The 22,851-nt window shown below is 38.6% G+C and overlaps 2 protein-coding genes across 2 annotated transcripts; both read right to left on the bottom strand.

Annotated features, from left to right (window-relative positions):
* Nucleotides 1-774: 774 nt before the first annotated feature.
* On the bottom strand, nucleotides 775-3,637 carry LOC149265839 (WRKY transcription factor 6-like). The gene is made up of 5 exons (XM_089429810.1): nucleotides 3,480-3,637; nucleotides 3,212-3,361; nucleotides 2,723-3,064; nucleotides 2,296-2,409; nucleotides 775-2,188 (listed from the first exon to the last, which is right to left on the bottom strand). Exons 1-5 carry the CDS (start codon nucleotides 3,498-3,500, stop codon nucleotides 1,652-1,654), a joined length of 1,164 nt encoding a protein of 387 aa, XP_089285936.1. The 5' UTR covers nucleotides 3,501-3,637; the 3' UTR covers nucleotides 775-1,651.
* An 8,183-nt stretch (nucleotides 3,638-11,820) lies between these two features.
* On the bottom strand, nucleotides 11,821-14,338 carry LOC149265838 (WRKY transcription factor 6-like). Its single transcript, XM_089429808.1, has 5 exons — nucleotides 14,128-14,338; nucleotides 13,860-14,009; nucleotides 13,388-13,729; nucleotides 12,993-13,106; nucleotides 11,821-12,884 (listed from the first exon to the last, which is right to left on the bottom strand). Exons 1-5 carry the CDS (start codon nucleotides 14,146-14,148, stop codon nucleotides 12,348-12,350), a joined length of 1,164 nt encoding a protein of 387 aa, XP_089285934.1. The 5' UTR covers nucleotides 14,149-14,338; the 3' UTR covers nucleotides 11,821-12,347.
* Between the last annotated feature and the right edge of the window lie 8,513 nt (nucleotides 14,339-22,851).

The raw sequence follows: 22,851 nt of genomic DNA, 5'->3' as shown, positions 1-22,851 counted from the left end.
CCACGCCGGGTGCGCTCTATCTTTAAAGTAAATTGTTGGTAATTACTCAATTTTGTTCATTAAATATAGTGAAAACTTTTATTATATGTCAAAATATTTCATTTAAATTGTCAAAATAAATCAAGAAGGTGTGAAACTTTCTTGGAGTGGTTTATAGTGGGATTTTTTGGATTTTTTGGTGTTGGAATCCAGCAAAAAAATTTGAGGTGAAATTTTGATTTGTGTTATTTAAAATTGTTTTTTGATTCTATATATGGATTCAGCACCCTGAAAAATCCCTATGGTACATGGATTGTGCAGGGGTTACCCATCAAACTTGTGATTTCAATAAATTCTTGTGGGATTTTAAAAAAGATAGACCAGAAAAACCCACCAGAAAACAGACCAAAAAATTACACTTAAAACATCTCCAAATTTATTTCCTGAGATTTGACATTTATTTCTTAATTTAAAGATATTTAACATTATGAAAAATTGAAAACATTAAATTTTAAGCTGGATGTTATAAATTCTGTCATAAATTTTAATAAATTGTTTAAAGAGAAACTAATGAACAATCTGCTTAGTTGCAGCACTTATTTATTGTCACTGTTCTTGGGTTAATTAGGTGGAAATGAGAATCTTATACGCATAAATAAATAGGAAATAATCACATTCTCGGTGATGGGACACTGTTATCATACATTTTATACAAATTCCCGTAATTTGGATGGGAAAAATAAATTTGAAATTTCAGGCTGGGGCGAGGGCACTTTCGGGGATGCCACTCAATCAGATCTGGCAAGTCTATGGTCAAGAGCATGACTGATAAATGTTATTGCTTGCAAAAACGGAAGAAACTGAAGTCTATGGTGAAGAACATGACTGATAAATGTTACTGCTTGCAAAAACAAGTCAGTTTTCTGGTGCAATAGCAGAAGCGCAGGTATATGTTATATTGCTTAAGGAAGCCAATTTTACATCAGGAAATTTAGAATTAATGTTGATGAATGTCAAAAATTCTTGATCTTTCTTTGTCTGATTTCATAGAAACTCAATCCAGATCACCAAAGCATAGACGCGTTGTGTCTACGGTCTATTAACGTCGACACTGGCCGTGCATTTTTCTACCAATCCGATCAGTCTTTGGGTGGAGAAAAGGGCAAGAATAATGTCGAATTTATGGAAGATTACCAGCTACATTCTTCAAAGAAGAGGAAGATAAATTGCATGCAGGCATGGAATCAATTCGTCCGTGGATGATAGCCCATGCTGTCACGCAGAGTCGTTGAACAAGATGCATCAGCTGGTGCCAACTCGGTATGGATGCTGAAACATTCACAGTATATCGTATCGACTTGGTCCTGAAACCCCACCAAAGAAAAGTTTGAAACATTTTTCTCACGACTTTCCTTGAAACATTTGGCAGTGAAAGTGGAATAATAGTGGTAAGTCGATTTCGACATGAATGCCTTGACGCTTTCTTCACTTCATGGACACCACAATCGGTTAGCTTCAATGATTCAGCCTTAGTCCTCAATAGCTGGTTTTCATGTCCCTCCAGTTACATTCTTTTAACAATCCGAAGAACCATTTTGACCCATGTCATGGGTCTACAATACAACCCAGTTTACGAGAGATTTCCCACAAAACAACTGCAGAGTACACGAATCTAAGCAAATGCCTTCTGAGATGAACCATTGGCGCATTGCCTCGCAGGAGGGAATTTAGGCATTATTCCCCTGACTGGATCACCCATCTCGAGCAGAGAACCTGCTATGGCTACAGAGAGGGCTGCAGTGAAGTTGGGATCTGCCTTTATAGAAGCCAAATAATCCTGCATCATTGAAGAATAATTACCCCTTTCATTATGATCTGATACCTGGCCCATATCGCTAGACAATGGACTCGACTGTGGGAATCTGCCTGCTGTCAAATGTGGAGGCTGCAACTGTAAACTTGGTCTACTGGGGCGGTCGTCCGTGAGGTCGAGCGTGATTGTGGGAAACGTGCTGGAGGTCGATACTGTGGCAATGCAGGGTATAAATTGGTTGTCTCCAACTACATTTTCTGTATTCATCCCTTCACCAAAGACCTGGTTAGACGAGCCAGCGTGCATAACAGCCATAGCCAGAGGACTCACAGAATGAGTGTGTTCGCCTTCGTAGGTTGTTATTACAATGGTCGGATCTTGTGCACATCTCTGAACCTGCTCAAAATTTTTAAATTAGGAAACAGAAAACCTAATTCTATGTATTTCAAAGTCCACGAGAGGAGGAGTAAGCGCTTCTTTGGGAGAAAAGGAGGAGACTGTACCTGTTTTTTCACTGGGCAAGCGGGTGCCCAGGCACATTTGTAATAGGATCTTGGAAGTGGATTGTTTCTTGTCATCTTTTGCCCATACTTTCGCCACTGGCAGCCATCGCTTCCCTGATTATAATAGATCAGATAAGTTTATTATATATGGTGGAAAGATAAAAAAAAAGTTTATTATATATGGTGGAAAGATAAAAAAAATCTTTATAAAATTAAAAAAATTTAATGGATTTTGAGAATATTGAGGAGTATTTAGGAATTTGGAAATTTTTTTGCTGATATGGATTTTGAGAATATTTAGAAATATGGAACTGTAATAAAGAATGTCAAACAATTGACTTTATCAAATTTCAAAATATTTCTGAAATGCGCAATCCAATTAATTTGAACTTTGCCATAAAAACAAAATAGAAAATTAGATGATTACCGCAGATTTCTCGGATCTTGTCCGCTCTGCTACGATTCTCTTTTTCGCAGCTGCCCTCTGTTCGCTGAAGCCTTTGTTTGGGACCTGTAGCTTCTTGTTCGGCGACTGCCCGTGATGGCAAGGGCTCTCATCCATGGACGAAGTGATTCCATCGTCAGTCTGTTCCAACTGCATGTAATTTATCTTCCTCTTTTTTGAAGGCAGCTTCAGGTCGTCCATAAATTTGGCAAGCTTCTCCTTTTCTTCACCTCGCTCGTTACAACTTGAAGACTGGTCAGATTGGAGGGAAACTTCCCGACCGAAGTCGACATTCATAGACCCCAGACACAATGGATTGAATATCTACACAGTCAGAATATAGAAAGATTAAGAATTTTGAGAATCATCTAGACTCTGAACATTTGCGAAAGTCTATCTTCCTTGGATTTGAACTTGTAATTTTTTTAAGAGAAAAAACAAAATACATATTCAAACAACAATATAACATACCTCATTTTCATCAATGGACTTCGGTTGTTGCACCAGAGACGTGATATGCTTCTGCAAGTACTTACATTTACTATTCATACTCTTTAATACAGACTTCAATTTTTTATTCTCCTCATTAACCCGATTTATCTCTGCCACAACTAATGTCATCTGCCAGAAGCACAAGCCAATCCATAAGAACCAGATTTCAAATCAACACAAACAAACAAGTCATTGCTATAATATTTCAGATCAACAATCAGCCATGAAAACGCCTTCAAAGCTGCACCTGAATCTTTTGACTTTCCATCTCTTCAATGTTTACTTCTTCGCAGTCTGGAAAATAGGGAGCCGACCGCTGTTAGTGTTGGCGGCCTTCCGTGACTTATTTATAGGAATTAGGAAGAGGGAAGCAGTGCAGGGAGCGGAGTGGCCCCGGCCCCGACTCCCAATGTTGTGACATAAAGAAAACGTTTCGAATTCCGCACGACCGTGGAGACTTTGAATGCGTGCAATATCTCATCCAAGAAATGTGATAGTGGACAGAAAGGCGTCCACGAGTTTGAATGATTCCTCACCGAAAGTTCCTTTCAAGCCGTTCATCGGTGCCAGGTGGCCTCACCGCGGAAGCATCCATTCACAATGCACCGTTTCTATGACGATAGCGCGCCTGTCATCATGAGATATATTCGTTTGGATATTTTAAAGAGTCCATGGTCGTCCTTGCCCGCGCACAAGACCAGACTTGGTCAAGCCAGAGAGCTGACAAATACATCCTCCGAATTGAATCCACACGTTTTGAATTAAATTGGATTGCCAGAAAGTCAAGAACATGAGTTAATCACAATTTAGATCTTTTGCTGTATAGTTTGAAATCCACTTGTGTCAACTTGGTGTACCAAAGAGTCCCCAGATTGATGTGATGTGAACTGCAAATCAGATTTATTAAGAGTCAATAGGAGGTATATTCAGTGAAACTGTGGAATCCATTGTTTCCCTATGAAGCTTCACTTACCAAGCTATAAAAATTGACTTCTTTTTCACAGAATATCACACGTTTGACTTTTAATTATACAATATTTCAATAAAAATCTAATTAAATATAGTGTACTATTTAAGAGTAAGTGTCATATGCATTGTTGTTCACACCATTATCAATGTGTAGATATTATTTATGTGCAAGTTGCAATTTTATAAAAATTTCAAGTCACGTGTTGTGTTTTTTTCAATTTCGCTGATACTATTTGCTTTTATGAGGATATTTATAACTAAGTGTTTTGTTTATGGTTACAAGCGTTTTTTCACTGACTTTAAAGAAGTGATGTGTGATGTGGTGTGGTTTTTTACTCTCGTTGAGATCATTTGTTTTTACAAAGATATTTATAGATCATTTGTTTTTACAAAGATATTTATGGCCCAGTTCTTTTTCAGGTTGTTGATAGGAAGGATAATTATGGTTAAGTATTTTGTTTATGTTAGAATTTAAAATATGAATGTGTGGAGGGTGTTGAATTTAATTTTCTAGGGAGGATGTTTATAATTTATAGGAATAAAGAGTATTTGATTAAGTGTTTTTGTTAAAGTTTGAATTGAAAAGATGAGTTTAAAGGAGTTTTGAATGTAATTTTTTAAAGAAGAAGGTTAGGCATTTTCCGTGATTGGATTATACAAGAAATGAAATGAAAGGTAGATTAGAAAATGCAACACAGTGAGAGAAATATAATACAAAACATAGTAATATAGACAAATTTCATTTCTTCATAAAATAGTAGAATATTGTAGAACAAACACTAGCTTGGAATAGTTTTAGCTTATCTCTAAAAAAGAGAGATCTCAACTACATTCAATCATCAAAAACTTATTACAAGAAGTTCAAAGAGTGGTCTTTTAATGCAAAGGAAAAGTCCTTAAGTTCCAAAACCCTAACCCTATGAGGCAATGCATTAAACACTTATAGACATAAATCAAACACTCTTATTAATCAAATTCCCAATGCTCTTGGGAAAAATATTTGTTGTTTACATCATGAAGGAATGATATATGTTCATTTACAAATGAGAGACCCCATATAAATTGTAACACCCCCATCTCGCATCTACCCAAGGAACTGCCCAACTAGGGTAGATATGTGACAAGAGGCCACTATAATGGGATTCAACCTCCTAAGTCACCTTAAGGAAGTGGAATTGACAGAAACACACCACACAAACCTTCCACATCAGCAACATAACTCCCAAGAGCCATCCCAACCACTTAGGTAACCAACCCCTGAGACCAACTGAAGTTTTAGTCCACCAAACCCCTCGATGCTCCCTTGATATGGATGAGGGTGCGTCTAGGAGGCTCCAAAAGCTCCCACGGGCAAGGGAGCTTCTAGGGACTTTTTTCCCCAGTGCTATGCCTGCGATTATGGTATTTGTGCCACTTTTTCAAGCCCAGATCCCAAGTCACTACTCAGAACTTAATGGCAGGTTCAGAAATGAAATTTCATACTGGAACAAAGATACATTTGCAAAAACATCAACAAGGACTAGAATGGACCCCTACTAGTCATGGCAGGCATTTCGTCAAACATGAAAGCTACAAGTCTTAACAACAAAATTGAGCATAGGGGTCTCATCCTTATCTGAGATTCAGTGTGACACATAGTTTCCTTATCACATTAGTTGCATTATCATCTATTAAACCATAGATACATTATTCATTCATTTACAAGTAAAAACATGATGGGAGCCATACATCACCACTGTCATTATACATATTCACAACCAGCATAATAACAACTAAAATACCAAGGAAAAAACAACCATATAATCCACACATGAACCAGTATAAGACTTGTAATAGTCCTAGTGAAAATTCCATGTAATAAAAGTTAATAAAAGGCAAAATAAGACCACGGTTAAGGAACACTTATTCCAAGCTAAATATTGGGCAAAGATATCCTAGTGGGCATCACTGGATGTGTTTTGGCTAAGGAAAATTGGCAAAGGCATTAAAAGGCAAAAAGGCATTTTTGGCACCTTTATTTATGAAAATGAAGGAAACTAGGAGAAAAGTAAGCTGAAAGGTCACAAGTTGCATGTAAGGAGGAAATTGAAGGAAAATAATGGAAAATGAAGAAAACAGAGGCATCATTAATAAAAAGATTATTAGAATCAGTTGGTAACCTTTTGTCAGTTCAAGTTTGGAGCTCTCTCATTATTCTCTCTCTCTCACACACACTCTTGGTCACATAGAGTTTTCTTGGAGCACTCTAGCTTTGGATCAAGGGAGGAAATCAAGCAAAGGAAAAGGAAAGAAAGAAAGGATAAAGGAAGAAGAAAAAGATCAAGCAACTTCAGCAGGAATACCTGCAGGTAACCTTTTACATGTGTGATTTCATAGCTTGTTTGGATATGCATGGCTTTGCACGTTGGTGTATGGTTCTCTTGTTGTTGGTGGCATGGTTTTTCTAAGTTACGACAATGGTTTTCAACCTAGCCTTGCCTTTTTTCGAATGCCATGGTATGTTGGGATGTTTATCTAGGTTTGAGATTTTGTTTGCCGGATGGATTTCAGAATCTGGGGCGAAGGTGGTCTCAAGGTTCATTCCCAAAAGCCTAGGAATCCCTTGACCAGTTTTGGCGGGATACAAGGTAAAGCCTGACAGAGAAGTCTCAGTTTAGGGCCTAGTGATCCGAGTTTGGATGGTGGTAAAGCCTGAGAGACTGGTCTCAATTTAGGGCCTAGTGATTTGGGATTGGATTGCGGTAAAGCCCAAGAGACAAGTAGACAGAAAATTCCTCAAGGATAGTGATGGATTTCGGATGGAATTCCAAGTTCATTTCAGTTGTCATCGGAGCACCAGTTTTGGTGTGATCACGCTTTAGTGACGGTGGAGGTGCTTTAACCTCTAGATTCCCTTCGTTTTTCTTAGATTGGTTATTTTATGAGATCTGACATTCATGCTTAGAATATGGAGGGGGTGACTGGCTGAAAGAGAGGTTTCTTTTAGCTATGTCTATGGTCGGGTGGTACATGGAAGTCCCAAACCTAGTCAAATTTGCCTATGATTAATGAAAGCTAAGTTCTCTTACTTTTGCATTGGTTTATATGTGGATTTAATCATTGTCGTATCTTTGATATTTATATGGTTTTATGCTGGTTATAAGCATGGTAAAATGACTGGTTCATGTCATGGTTATTTCATGTATTTATTTGTAATAGCTAAATGGATGGATGCACGACCTAATTGATGATATAATAGTTCAATGGAGAAGGAGGTGATATTCCTGGTTATGTTTCTTAAGTTCTTTCAGTCATTTATACTTTGTCTTTATCCTAGACATGTAGGTTGCATTGATGCCAAGTGTTTGAAAGAATGTGAGTCCCAGTTGGGGATGCTCAGGCCTAGTCCTGAGGTTGATTTTTGATTTGTTTATATTGTCATCATGTCATTGTTGGATTCTGAAGGTTATAAGAAGTTATGGGTAGAGACAGGGATTTTGGGCTAGAAAAGTGGCTCAAATATTGGGGACGTTGTCATAGGTCTGCTGGAAAAAGTCCAAGGATGCTAGCACACAGGCCTGTGAGAGCGACTTCGCGTTATGGTCATTGTATTTCCTATAGCATGAGAGTGACTAGAGGTTAAAAGGGCCAAATCATTAGTGGGACTCAGGTACAAGATGTCTAAGTGGCTCACATGTCTCCTGAGGGTTTTGTTGTTGATGTGCATGAGTTTGTTTGATATGTTTCATCGGTTCCATTTCCTTAAGGTCACCAAGGAAGTTGAATCCCTTATAGTAGCCTCTCTCATCGTGTGTTTACCCCAGCATGATGGTTGCTTAGGTGGACCTAGGAGGAGGGGGTGTTATAGATTGGTATCAGAGTGTGGTTGCACTCTCCTTGGGTGAAGGTGCTCAATCATCCGTGCATGCCAGTTGCATGTGTGTTTCTTACACTTGCCTTCCATGTGCTTATTGCATTGCATCGTGTTGATCATGATTTTAGTAAGGTTTTCATGAGGGACTTGATGTGATTTTGTGAGATGCATCGTTAGAAGTATATGACTAATTGCATATGGTTATATGTCACTTACATGTTGATTATATGTCTCTTAACTACATCCTTGTATGTCAGGTGCATTCTTGAATGTTTTGATTACATGTATCAGTCTTGTAGGTTGATTACAAGAATTGATCGCTTATGCTCGACTACATGCATTCATACGTATGTGTAGTTGATTAGGCATTGCTTATGCATGTTGATAGTTGCATGTGGCAATGTGTGTAATGGAGTAATGGTTGTTGTCATGCATGAGGTCATAGCATGCATTGCTGATATTGCTTTGCATTGATGAATGGACCCTATCTAGAATGATGTTTATGTGTAGATACACTTATTTGATATATGTCTATATGTTGTTATGATTATGTTATACATGTATCACGATGATTTGGTGATCTTGCAAACAAGGTATCCTCCCTGAGTTATGCTAAGGTACGTTGGTTTATTATGATTTGGTTTAGCTAACGTGGTGTGGGGGACTCTTCTAACTTGGCAGACACATTAAGGAGACTAAAGGAAGAAAAAAGGAGTTGTAAAGTAGACAATGACAAAATCATATAGGCACAAGAGAAATAGGCAGAGATGAATCTGATACTACTTCAGAGTTTGTAAAATTTACAGTGGTGGGGACCACTTCTGATCAGACATGGAGAAGATTAAAAAACTAATGGCGCATATGGCAGTAGGTATCCTAGTAGAAACGGGTCGGATAGATCTGATACAATCAAAGATGGCAGGTTGTTGGACACTCCGGATAGGAGAGGTGATAGACACAAGTACTATTCTAGTTCTTTTTCTTACAAGCATCATGATCGTCATTGTTATCACCCTTACAGGAGGAGTGATAGGGGATACTTTCCATATGAGTTTAAGAAGGCAAAGCCACCTACCTTTTATGGAGAGATGAAGAAATCAGAGGATCCAAAGGCATTATTTCTTGGTATGAAGAAATTCTTTAGATTGCATGAGTATTTAGAAAACATGAAATAAAAGATAGCCACCTTTAGTCTCAAAGGTAATGTAGGTATTTGGTGGGAAGACATGAGGAATCTCAAAGGTATACATGAGGAAGATTTGACTTGGCATGCATTTGAAACGCTCTTCAAGAAGAAGTGCTTGTTGGAGACGTACTATGATGATAGAGCTAAGGAGTTTTATGAGTTGCGGATGGGTTTTATGACAGATGTTGAGATATGTGCCTTACCTCAAGGAGGAGAAGGGCAATGCTCAAAGACTCATTAATGGACTTCTAGTTGCACACAGAGACCAGATTGAGTTCGACAAGCCTAGATCATTGGAGGACATCATCTGAAAGTTGAAACATTGTTATGAGCAGTCGAAGTGCAAAGTTGAGCCTAAGAAAGACTTGAAAAGAAATGAGAAAGCTAAAGGAAAATGGCCACCAAAGAGAGGAAGACCTCAAGGTGCAAGTGAGAAAGAAAATGTAGTTCCTTATAAGAGATTCAATACAACTGAGAAGGGACGTGGAGAGAAGCAAGCTAGAGGCAGTGGTAGGGAACCATTATAGTGTTGGATATGTGGTAAGGATCATTGTAAGAAGGATTGTACATGGTATCAGAGTGGTGGTAGACCCCATATCTACAGTGCTCAGGAGGCGCATACAGTTTGTGATGTTGGTCATAGTATTCCTTAGATCTATGCAGTTGTGGACAACAGGCAGGCGAGCCATCAAATATCGATCATTGAGATGGATGGTAAGATTTGTGATCAAGTTGTTCCTATTTTGATTGATCCTAGATCTAAATATAGGTATATTAATCCTGACCTAGTGGATAAGTTTGGTTTGAGAAAAGAAGTGCATACAGAATCTTGGTTGGTACAGTTGGCTACAAGTACAAATAAGAGGGCTCACCATTGGGTAAGAGCTTGTTGGTTTGAGTTAAATGGTATGCCTACAACAACACATTTGAATGTATTTCCATTGGGATCGTATAGTACGATTTTGGGTATGGATTAGTTATTCCTTCACAAGACCAAAGTGGATTGCTTCAACAAGGCCATTGAATTTGTGGATGATAGTGGGGAAAAGAGGACTCTGCAGGGAAAGAAGAATCCTACATCAGTGAGGATGGTTACCGCTATGCAGGCTAAGCATAGTTGCAAAAAAGGTTGTGTGATGTTTATAGTACACATTTCTAGTGACAAAGGTAAGGAGGTTGAGGATGTCGATGTGTTGAGTAGGTACCCAGTTTTGTAGCAATTCAAGATGTATTTCCTGAGGACATTATAGAGTTGCCACCTCACAAGGAGGTAGACTTTTCTATTGAGTTGGTGCCAGGGGCAGCCGCAGCATCCAAAGCACCTTACAGGATGAGCACACCTGAGCTGGTTGAGTTAAAGTTGCAGCTAAAGGAGATGTTGGACAAGGGATACATTAGGCCAACTGTATCACCTTTGCGCGCACTAGTGTTGTTCATGAAGAAGTAATATGGTACTCTCAGATTGTGCATTGACTACAGGAAGCTGAACAAGTTAATGATCAAGAACAGTTACCCATTGCCGAGGATCGATGATTTGTTTGATCAATGCACAAGGGAGAAGCAGTGTTCTCTAAGATCGACTTGAGATCGGGATACCATCCGGTACGCTTCAAGGAAGAGGATATCTTTGAGATCGGGGTACCATCCGGTAGAAAAATTTGGGGTGGAATCTTGATTTGTGTTATTTAGAATTGTTTTTTGACTCTATATATGGATTCAACACCCTGAAAAACCCCTAGGGTACATGGATTGTGCAGGGGTTACCCATCAAACTTGTGATTTCAATAAATTTCTGTGGGATTTTAAAGAAATTAGACAGAAAAACCCACCAGAAAACAGACCAAAAAATCACACTAAAAACAACTCCAAATTTATTTCCTAAGATTTGACATTTATTTCTTAATTTAAACATATTTAACATTATGAAAAATTGAAAACATTAAATTTTAAGCTGGATGTTATAAATTCTGTCATAAATTTTAATAAATTGTTTAAAGAGAAACTAATGAACAATCTGCTTAGTTGCAGGACTTATTTATTGTCACAGTTCTTGGGTTAATTAGGTGGAAATGAGAATCTTATACGCATAAATAAATAGGAAATAATGACATTCTCGGTGATCGGACATTGTTATCATACATTTTATACAAATTCCCGTAATTTGGATGGGAAAAATAAATTTGAAATTTCAGGCTGGGGCTAGGGCACTTTTGGGGATGCCACTCAATCAGATCTGGCAAGTCTATGGTCAAGAGCATGACTGATAAATGTTACCGCTTGCAAAAACGGAAGAAACTGAAGTCTATGGTGAAGAACATGACTGATAAATGTTACTGCTTGCAAAAACAAGTCAGTTTTCTGGTGCAATAACAGAAGCGCAGGTATATGTTATATTGCTTTAGGAAGCCAATTTTACATTAGGAAATTTACAATTAATGTTGATGAATGTAAAAAATTCTTGATCTTTCTTTGTCTGATTTCATAGAAACTCAATCCAGATCACCAAAGCATAGACGCGTTGTGTCTACGGTCTATTAACGTCGACACTGGCCGTGCATTTTTCTACCAATCCGATCAGTGTTTGAGTGGAGAAAAGGGCAAGAATAATGTCGAATTTATGGAAGATCACCAGCTACATTCTTCAAAGAAGAGGAAGATAAATTGCATGCAGCATGGAATCAATTCGTCCGTGGATGATAGCCCATGCTGTCACGCAGAGTCGTTGAACAAGATGCATCAGCTGGTGCCAACTCGGTATGGATGCTGAAACATTCATAGTATATCGTATCGACTTGGTCCTGAAACCCCACCAAAGAAAAGTTTGAAACATTTTTCTCACGACTTTCCTTGAAACATTTGGCAGTGAAAGTGGAAAAATAGTGGTAAGTCGATTTCGACATGAATGCCTTGACGCTTTCTTCACTTCATGGACACCACAATCGGTTAGCTTCAATGATTCGGCCTTAGTCCTCAATTCGCTGATTTTCATGTCCCTCCACTTACATTCTTATAACAATCCGAAGAACCATTTTGACCCATGGCATGTGTCTACAATACAACCCAATTTACGAGAGATTTCGCACACAACAATTGCAGAGTACACGAGTTTAAGCAAATGCTTTCTGAGTTGAACCATTGGTGCATTGCCTTGCAGGAGGGAATTTGGGCATCATACCCCTGACTGGATCACCCATCTCGAGCATAGAACCGGCTATGGCTACAGATAGGGCTGCAGTGAAGTTGGGATCCGCCTTTATAGAAGCCAAATAATCCTGCATCATTGAAGAATAATTACCCCTTTCATTATGATCTGATACCTGGCCCATATCGCTAGACAATGGACTCGACTGTTGGAATCTGCCTGCTGTCAAATGCGGAGGCTGCAACTGTAAACTTGGTCTACTGGGGCGGTCGTCTGTGAGGTCGAGCGTGATTGTGGGAAACGTGCTGGAGGTCGATACTGTGGCAATGCAGGGTATAAATTGGTTGTCTGCAACTACATTTTCTGTATTCATCCCTTCACCAAAGTGCTGGTTGGACGAGCCAGTGTGCATAACAGCCATAGCCAGAGGACTCACAGAATGAGTGTGCTCGCCTTCGTACGTTGTTATTACAATGGTCGGATCTTGTGCACATCTCTGAACCTGCTCAAAATTTTTAAATTAGGAAACAGAAAGACTAATTCTATGTATTTCAAAGTCCACGAGAGAAGGAGTAAGCGATTTATTCGGGAGAAAAGGAGGAGATTGTACCTGTTTTTTCACTGGGCAAGCGGGTGCCCAGGCACATTTGTAATAGGATCTTGGAAGTGGATTGTTTCTTGTCATCTTTTGCCCATACTTTCGCCACTGGCAGCCATCGCTTCCCTGATTATAATAGATCAGATAAGTTTATTATATATGGTGGAAAGATAAAAAAAAATCTTTATAAAATTAAAAAAATTTAATGGATTTTGAGAATATTGAGGAGTATTTAGGAATTTGGAAATTTTTTTGCTGATATGGATTTTGAGAATATTTAGAAATATGAAATTGTAATAAAGAATGTCAAACAATTGACTTTATCAAATTTCAAAATATTTCTGAAATTCGCAATCCAATTAATTTGAACTTTGCCATAAAAACAAAATAGAAATTTAGATGATTACCGCAGATTTCTCGGATCTTGTCCGCTCTGCTACGATTCTCTTTTTCGCAGCTGCCCTCTGTTCGCTGAAGCCTTTGTTTGGGACCTGTAGCTTCTTGTTCGGCGACTGCCCGTGATTGCAAGGGCTCTCATCCATGGACGAAGTGATTCCATTGTCAGTCTGTTCCAACTGCATGTAATTTATCTTCCTCTTTTTTGAAGGCAGCTTCAGGTCGTCCATAAATTTGGCAATCTTCTCCTTTTCTTCACCTCGCTCGTTACAACTTGAAGACTGGTCAGATTGGAGGGAAACTTCCCGACCGAAGTCAACATTCATAGACCCCAGACACAATGGATTGAATATCTACAAAGTCAGAATATAGAAAGATTAAGAATTTTGAGAATCATCTAGACTGTGAACATTTGCGAAAGTCTATCTTCCTTGGATTTGAACTTTTAAGAGAAAAAACAAAATACATATTCAAACAACATACCTCATTTTCATCAATGCACTTCGGTTGTTGCACCAGAGACGTGATATGCTTCTGCAAGTATTTACATTTACTATTCATACTCTTTAATACAGACTTCAATTTTTTATTCTCCTCATTAACCCGATTTATCTCCGCCACAACTAATGTCATCTGCAAGAAGCACAAGCCAATCCATAAGAACCAGATTTCAAATCAACACAAACAAACAAGTCATTGCTATAATATTTCAGATCAACAATCAGCCATGAAAACGCCTTCAAAGCTGCACCTGAATCTTTTGACTTTCCATCTCTTCAATGTTTACTTCTTCGCAATGTGGAAAATAGGGAGCCGACCGCTGTTAGTGTTGGCGGCCTTCCGTGACTTATTTATAGGAATTAGGAAGAGGGAAGCAGTGCAGGGAGCGGAGTGGCCCCGGCCCCCGACTCCCAATGTTGTGACATAAAGAAAACGTTTCGAATTCCGCGCGACCGTGGAGACTTTGAATGCGTGGAATATCTCATCCAAGAAATGTGATAGTGGACAGAAAGGCGTCCACGAGTTGGAACGATTCCTCACCGAAAGTTCCTTTCAGGCCGTTCATCGGTGCCAGGTGGCGTCACCGCGAAAGCATCCATTCACAATGCACCGTTTCTGTGACGATAGCGCGCCTGTCATCATGAGATATATTCGTTTGGATATTTTAAAGAGTCCATGGTCGTCCTTGCCCGCGCACAAGACCAGACTTGGTCAAGCCAGAGAGCTGACAAATATATCCTCCGAATCTGATCTCCTATCTTATCTTAAAAAAAATTGTTTGGAATCCACACGTTTTGAATTAAATTGGAGTGCCAGAAAGTCAAGAACATGAGTTAATCAAAATTTAGATCTTTTGCTGTATGGTTTGAAATCCACTTGTGTCAACTTGGTGTACCAAAGAGTCCCCAGATTGATGTGATGTGAACTGCAAATCAGATTTATTAAGAGTCAATAGGAGGGATATTCAGTGAAACTGTGGAATCCATTGTTTCCCCATGAAGCTTCACTTACCAAGCTATAAAAATTGACTTCTTTTTCACAGAATATCACACGTTTGACTTTTAATTATACAATAGTTCAATAAAAATCTAATTAAATATAGTGTACTATTTAAAAGTGTCACATGCATTGTTGTTAACACCATTATCAATGTGTAGATATTATTTATGTGCAAGTTGCAATTTTATATAAATTTTAAGTCACGTGTTGTGTTTTTTTCAATTTTGCTGATACTATTTGCTTTTATGAGGATATTTATAACTAAGTGTTTTGTTTATGGTTACAAGCGTTTTTTCACTGACTTTAAAGAAGTGATGTGTTAGTGATGTGTTGTGGTTTTTTACTCTAGTTGAGATCATTTGTTTTTACAAAGATATTTATGGCTTAGTCCTTTTTCAGGTTGTTGATAGGAAGGATAATTATGGTTAAGTATTTTGTTTATGTTAGAATTTAAAATATGAATGTGCAGAGGGTGTTGAATTTAATTTAATTTTCTAGGGAGGATGTTTATAATTTATAGGAATAAAGAGTATTTGATTAAGTGTTTTTGTTAAAGTTTGAATTGAAAAGATGAGTTTAAAGGAATTTTGAATGTAATTTTTTAAAGAAGAAGGTTAGGCATTTTTTGTGATTAGATTATGCAAGAAATGAAATAAAAGGTAGATTAGAAAATGCAGCACACTGAGAGAAATATAATAAAAAACGTAATAATATAGACAAATTTCAATTCTTCATAAAATAGTAGAATATTGTAGAACAAACACTAGCTTGGAATAGTTTTAGCTTATCTCTAAAAAAGACAGATCTCAACTACATTCAATCGCCAAAACGTTATTACAAGAAGTTCAAAGAGTGGCCTTTTAATGCAAAGAAAAAATCCTTAAGTTCCAAAACCCTAACCCTATGAGGAAATGCATTAAACGCTTATAGACATAAATCAAACACTCTTATTAATAAAATTCCCAATGCTCTTGGGAAAAATATTTGATGTTTACATCATGAAGGAATGAGATATGATCATTTACAAATGAGAGACCCCATATAAATTGTAACACCCCCATCCCACATCTACCCAAGTAACTGGCCAACTAGGGTAGATATGCGACGAGAGGCCACTATAATGGGATTCAACCTCCTAAGTCACCTTAAGGAAGGGGAATCGACAGAAACACACCACACAAACCTTCCACATCAGCAACATAACTCCCAAGAGCCATCCCAACCACTTAGGTAGTAAACCCCTGAGACCAACTGAAGTTTTAGTTCATCAAACCCTTGGATGCTTCCTTGATATGGATAAGGGTGCATCTGGGAAGCTCCAAAAGCTCCCATGGGCAAGGGAGCTTCTAGGGACTTTTTTCCCTAGTGTTGTGCCTGCGACTCTAGGATTTGTGCCACTTTTTCAGGCCCAGATCCCAAGTCACTACTCAGAACTTAATGGCAAGTTCAGAAATGATATTTCACAGTGGAACAAAGATACATTCGCAAAAACATCAACAAGGACTAGAATAGACCTCTACTAGTCATGACAAGCATTTCATCAAACATGTCACAAACATGAAAGCTACAAGTCTTAACAACAAAATTGAGCATAGGGGTCTCATACTTATATGAGATTCAGTATAGCGCATTGTTTCCTTATCACATTCGCTGCATTATCATCTATTAGGCCATAGATACATTATTCATTCATTTACAAGTAAAAACATGATGGGAGCCATACATCACCATTGTCATAATACATATTCATAACCAACATAATAACAACTAAAATACCAAGGAAAAAACAACCATATAATCCACACATGAACCAATATAATACTTGTAATAGTCTTGGTGAAAATTCCATGAAATAAAAGTTAATAAAAGGTAAAATAAGACCACGGTTAAGGAACACTATTCCAAGCTAAATCTTGGGCAAAGATATCCTAGTGGGCATCACTGGATGTGTTTTGGCTAAGGAAAATTGGCAAAGGCAAAGGCATTAAAAGGAAAAAAGGCATTTTTGGCACCTTTATTTACGAAAATGAAGGAAACTAGGAGAAAAGTAAGGTGAAAGGTCACAAGTTGCATTTGAGGAGGAAATTGAAGGAAAAAAGTGGAAAATGAAGAAAATAGAGGCATCATTAATAAAAAGGATTATGAGAATTAGTTGGTAACCTTTTGTCGGTTCAAGTTTGGAGCTCTCTCTCTCTCACACACTTGGTCACATAGACTTTTCTTGGAGCACTCTAGCTTTGGATCAAGGGAGGAAATCAAGCAAAGGAAAAGCAAATAAAGAAAGGATCAAGGAAGAAGAAAAAGATCAAGCAACATCAGCAGGAATACTTGCAAGTAACCTTTTACATGTCTGATTTCATAGCTTGTTTGGACATGCATGGCTTTGCACGTTGGTGTATGGTTCTCTTGTTGTCGGTGGCATGGTTTTTCCAAGTTATGACAATGGCTTTCAACCTAGCCTTGCCTTTTTTTGGATGCCATGGTATGTTGGGATGTTTATCTCGGTTTGAGATTTGGTTTGTCGGATGGATTTCAAAATCTAGGGTGAAGGTGGTCTCAAGGTTCATTCCCAAAGGCCTAGGAATCCCTTGACCAGTTTTGGCGAGATACACGGTAAAGCATGACGGAGAAGTCTTAGTTTAGGGCCTAGTGATCCGAATTTGGATGGTGGTAAATCCTGAGAGACTGGTCTTGGTTTAGGGCCTAGTGATCCAGGATTGGATTGCGGTAAAGCTCGAGAGACAAGGAGATGGAAAATTCCTCAAGGATAGTGATGGATTTCGGATGGCATTCCAAGTTCATTTCTGTTGTGATCGGAGCACCAGTTTTGGTGTGATCACGGTTTGGTGAGGGTGGAGGTGGTTTAACCTCTAGATTCCCTTGGTTTTTCTTGATTGGTTGTTCTACGAGATCTGACATTCATGCTTAGAATATGGAACGGGGCTGACTGGATGAAAGAGAGGTTTGGTTCAGCTATGTCTATGGTTGGGTGGTACGTGGAAGTCTCGAACCTGGTCAAATTTTCCTATGATTAATGCTAAGTTCTCTTACTTTTGCATTGGTTTATATGTGGATTTAATCGTTGTCGTATCTTTGATATTTATATGGTTTTATGCTAGTTATAAGCATGGTTAAATGACTGGTTCATGTCATGGTTATTTCATGTATTTATTTGTAATAGCTAAATGGATGGATGCAAGACCTAATTGATGATATAATAGTTCAATGGAAAAGGAGGTGATCTTTCTGGTTATGTTTCATAAGTTCTTTCAGTCATTTATGCTCTGTCTTGTATCCTAGACATGTAGGTTGCATTGATGCCAAGTGTTTGATAGAATGTGAGTCCTGGTTGGGAATGCTCATGCTTAGTCTTGATGTTTATTTTTGATTTGTTTATATTGTCATCATGTCTTTGATGGATTTTGAAGGTTATAAGAAGTTATGGGCAGAGGTCAGGATTCTGGGCTAGAAAAGTGGCTCAAATCTTGGGGATGCTGGCACAGGTCTGCTGGAAAAAGTCTAAGGATGTCGGCATAGGTCTGCTGGAAAAAGTCCAAGGATGCTAGCACACAGACCTGTGAAAGCGACTTTGCCTTATGGTCATTTTCTTTCCTATAGCATGAGAGCGACCAGAGGTTAAAAGGGCTAAACAATTAGTGGGACTCAGGTACAAGATGTATGAGTGTCTCACATGTCTCATGAGGGTTTTGTTGTTGATGTGCATGAGTTTGTTTGATATGTTTCGTCAGTTCCATTTCCTTAAGGTCACCAAGGAAGTTGAATCCCTTATAGTAGCCTCTCTCATCGCATGTTTACCCCGGCTGAGTGGTTTCTTGGGTGGACCTGGGAGGAGGGGGTGTTACAGATTGGTATTAGAGCGTGGTTGCACTCTCCTTGGGTGAAGGTGCTTAGTCATCCGTTCATGTCAGTTGCATGTGTGTCTCTTACACTTGCATTCCATGTGCTTGTGTCATTGCATCATGTTGATCATGATTGTAGTAAGGTTGTCATGAGGGACTTGATGTGATTTTGTGGGATGCATAGTCGGAAGTATATGACTGGTTGCATATGATTATATGTCACTTAACTACATCCTTGTATGTCAGGTGCATTCTTGAATGTTTTGATTACATGTATCAGTCTTGTAGGTCGATTACTCGCTTATGCTCGATTACATGCGTCCATACGTATGTGTAGTTGATTAGGCATTGCTTATGCATGTTGATAGTTACATGTGGCAATGTGTGTAATGGAGTAATGGTTATTTTTATGCATGAGGTTATAGCATGCATTGTTGATATGGCTTTGCATTGATGACTGAACCCTAGCTAGAATGATGTTTATGCATAGATACACTTATTTGATATATGTCTATATGTTGTTATGATTATGTTATACATGTATCACAATGATTTGATGATCTTGTAGACAAGGTATCCTCCCTGAGTTATGCTAAGGTACGTTGGTTTATTATGATTTGGTTTAGCTAACATAGTATGCCTTACATGATAGTGGTTAGATGGCTAGCAAGGTGGTAGACTACATAGAATATCCCTATGCATCATATGGTTAGCATGGTGTGGGGGACTCTTCTAACTTGGAAGACACATTAAGGAGCCTAAAGGAAGAAATAAGGAGTTGTAAAGCAGACAATGACAAAATCATGTAAGAACAAGATAAATAAGCAGAGATGAATCTGATACTACTTCAGAGTTTTTCAAATTTGCAGCGATAGAGACCACTTTGGATCACCATGGACAATATTAAAAAACTAATGGCACATATGGCAGTAGGCCTCCTAGTAGAGACGGGTCAGGTAGATATGATACGATCAGAGATGGCAGGTTGTTGGACACTCTGGATAGGAGAGGTGATAGACACAAGTAATATTCTAGTTCTGGTTTTGATAGGCATCATGATCGTCATTGTTGTCACCCTTACAGGAGGAGTGATAGGGGATACTTTCCATATGAGTTCAAGAAGGCAAAGCCACCTACCTTTTATGGAGAGATGAAGAAATCACAGGATCCAAAGGCATGGTTTCTTGGTATGAAGAAATTCTTTAGATTGCATGAGTATTTAGAAAACATGAAAGAAAAGATAGCCACCTTCAGTCTCAAAGGTAATGCAGGTATTTGGTGGGAAGACACTAATAATGTCAAAGGTATACATGAGCATTATTTGACTTGGCATGCATTTGAAATGCTCTTCAAGAAGAAGTACTTGTCAGAGACGTACTATGATGATAGAGCTAAGGAGTTTTATGAGTTGCAAATGGGTTTTATGATAGATGTTGAGATATGTGCCTTACCTCAGGGAGGAGAAGGGCAAGGCTCAGAGACTCATCAGTGGAATTCCAGTTGCATACAGAGACCGGATTGAGTTTGACAAGCCTAGATCGTTGGAGGAGGTCATCTGAAAATTGAAACATTGTTATGAGCAGTCGAAGTGCAAAATTGAGCCTAAGAATGACTTGAAAAGAAATGAGAAAGCTAAAGGAAAACGTCCACCAAAGAGAGGAAGACCTCAAGATTCAAGTGAGAAAGAAAATGTAGTTCCTTACAAAAGATTCAATACAACTAAGAAGGGATGTGGAGAGAAGCAAGCTAGAGGCGATGTTAGGGAACCATTACAGTGTTGGATATGTGGTAAGGATCATCGTAAGAAGGATTGTACGTGGTATCATAGTGGTGGTAGACCCCATATCTACAGTGCTCAGGAGGTGCATACAGTTGGTGATGTTGGTCATAGTATTCCTTGGATCTATGCAGTTGTGGAGAACATGCAGGCGGACCATCAGACATCGATCATTAAGATGGATGGTAAGAGTTGTGAACAAGTTGTTCCTATTTTGATTGATCCTGGATCTAAATATAGTTATATTAATCTTGACCTAGGGGATAAGTTTGGTTTGAGAAAAGAAGTGCATACAAAATCTTGGTTGGTACAGTTGGCTACAAGTACAAATAAGAGGGCTCACCATTGGGTAAGAGATTGTCCATTTGAGTTAAATGGTATGCCTACAAAAACACATTTGAATGTATTTCCATTGGGATCGTATATTATGATTTCGGGTATGGATTAGCTATAGCTTCACAAGACCAAAGTGGATTGCTTCGACAAGACCATTGAGTTTGTGGATGATAGTGGGGAAAAGAGGACTCTACAAGGAAAGAAGAATCCTACATCAGTGAGGATGGTTACTGCTATGCAGGCTAAGCATAGTTGCAAAAAAGGTTGTGTGATGTTATAGTACACGTTTCTAGTGACAAGGGTAAGGAGGTTGAGGATGTCGATGTGTTGAGCAGGTACCCAGTTTTGTAGCAATTCAAGATGTATTTCCTGAGGACATTATAGAGTTGCCACCTCACAAGGAGGTAGACTTTTCTATTGAGTTGGTGCTAAGGACAGCTCCAGCATCCAAAGCACCTTACAGGATGAGCACACCTGAGTTGGTTGAGTTAAGGTTGCCGCTGAAGGAGATGTTGAACAAGGGATACATTAGGCCAAGTGTATCACCTTTGCATGCACCAGTGTTGTTTGTGAAGAAGTAATATGGTACTCTCAGATTATGCATTGATTATAGGCAGCTGAACAAGGTAATGATCAAGAATAGGTACCCTTTGTTGAGGATCAATGATTTGTTTGATCAATTGAAGGGAGAAGCAGTGTTCTCTAAGATCGACTTGAGATCGGGATACCATCTTGGACACTTCAAGGAAGAGGATATCTTTAAGACTACGTTTAGGACTAGGTATGGGCATTATGAGTTTGTTGTTGTTCCATTCAGTTTGACTAATTCTCCAACTACATTCACGTGCTTGATGAATAGTGTGTTGTGTCATTATCTGGACAAGTTTGTTATTGTATTCATTGATGACATACTGGTATATTCTAAGAATGAGAAGAACATGCCAAGCATTTAGTAGCAGTGTTGAGATTGATAAGAGAGAATTAGTTGTATGCTAAACTTAGAAACTGCATCTTCTTTCAGATGAATGTACATTACTTGGGGCTTGTTGTCTCCAAGGATGACATAGTAGTAGATCCAGAGAAGATAATGGCTATAACGGAGTGGGAAATTCCTAAGAATGTGGATGAGGTGAGATCATTCATGGGATTGGCAGGTTAATATAGGAAATTCATCAAGAACTTCTCATGTATTGTGTATCCTATGACATCATTATAGTAGAAAGGTAAGAAGTTCGAATGGAAAGAAGAATGCGAGGCTAGTTTCGAGCAACTTAAGCAATTGCTGACACATGCACCAGTGCTAAATATTGTGGATTCGAACAAGGAGTTTGTAGTGTGTACAGATGCTTGCAAGAGAGGACTTGGTGGATTTCTCATGCAAGAACGACAGGTAGTGTGCTATGAGTCAAGAAAATTGAATGAGCATGAGCAGAACTATCTGATGCATGATCTTGAGCTAGCAAAATTTATACATACATTGAAGATGTGGAGACACTATATTCTGGGCAGGAGGTTTACATTGATGAGCGATCATAGTGGGTTGAGGTATTTGTTTGATTAGCCATATCTAAATGTCAGGCAAGCTAGATGGTTGGCTACCCTTAGTGAGTTTTACTTTGAGATTAGATACATCAAAAGGAAGGAGAACCAGGTTGCAAATGCTCTTATTAGAAAGGTATACGTAAATCATATAGAAACTATGATCTCTTATGGGATAGAGTTATAAGGTAGGATCTTGTAGGGAGGACAATGGGATGACTAATACATGGAGATTATGCACAAGTTACAGCAGAGCACAAGTACATGTATAGGTACAGGTACATGTGTAGGTACATGTACAGGTGCAAGTATAGGTATAGGTGATTGGGATGAAGACTATCATGATTCGTCTCATGACAGATGGTTTAGTGAGGTTTAGAGACAGGCTCTATGTTATGAATTGTAGTGAACTTTGGGTCATCCAAGATATCAAAAGACATTGACGATAGTGAAGAAGTTCTAC

This window comes from Pinus tabuliformis, chromosome 6 (genome assembly GCF_031772625.1).
Source record: "Pinus tabuliformis cultivar Carrire ecotype Pingquan chromosome 6, CPIR1, whole genome shotgun sequence".
Lineage (NCBI taxonomy): Eukaryota > Viridiplantae > Streptophyta > Pinopsida > Pinales > Pinaceae > Pinus > Pinus tabuliformis.
The sequence above is the reverse complement of the archived record's forward strand: the minus strand, read 5'-3'. Positions and strand labels throughout refer to the sequence as shown.

Excerpts from the sequence above, each read along its gene's own strand:
- LOC149265839 (XM_089429810.1), bottom strand. The coding sequence starts at position 3,500 with ATGGAAAGTCAAAAGATTCAG. Across the intron at positions 3,362-3,479 it reads TGGAAAGTCAAAAGATTCAG|ATGACATTAGTTGTGGCAGA; the intron begins GTGCAGCTTTGA and ends TGCTTCTGGCAG. Across the intron at positions 3,065-3,211 it reads AGTCCATTGATGAAAATGAG|ATATTCAATCCATTGTGTCT; the intron begins GTATGTTATATT and ends CTGACTGTGTAG.
- LOC149265838 (XM_089429808.1), bottom strand. The coding sequence starts at position 14,148 with ATGGAAAGTCAAAAGATTCAG. Across the intron at positions 13,107-13,387 it reads CAAGATCCGAGAAATCTGCG|GGAAGCGATGGCTGCCAGTG; the intron begins GTAATCATCTAA and ends TATTATAATCAG. Across the intron at positions 12,885-12,992 it reads CTTGCCCAGTGAAAAAACAG|GTTCAGAGATGTGCACAAGA; the intron begins GTACAATCTCCT and ends AATTTTGAGCAG.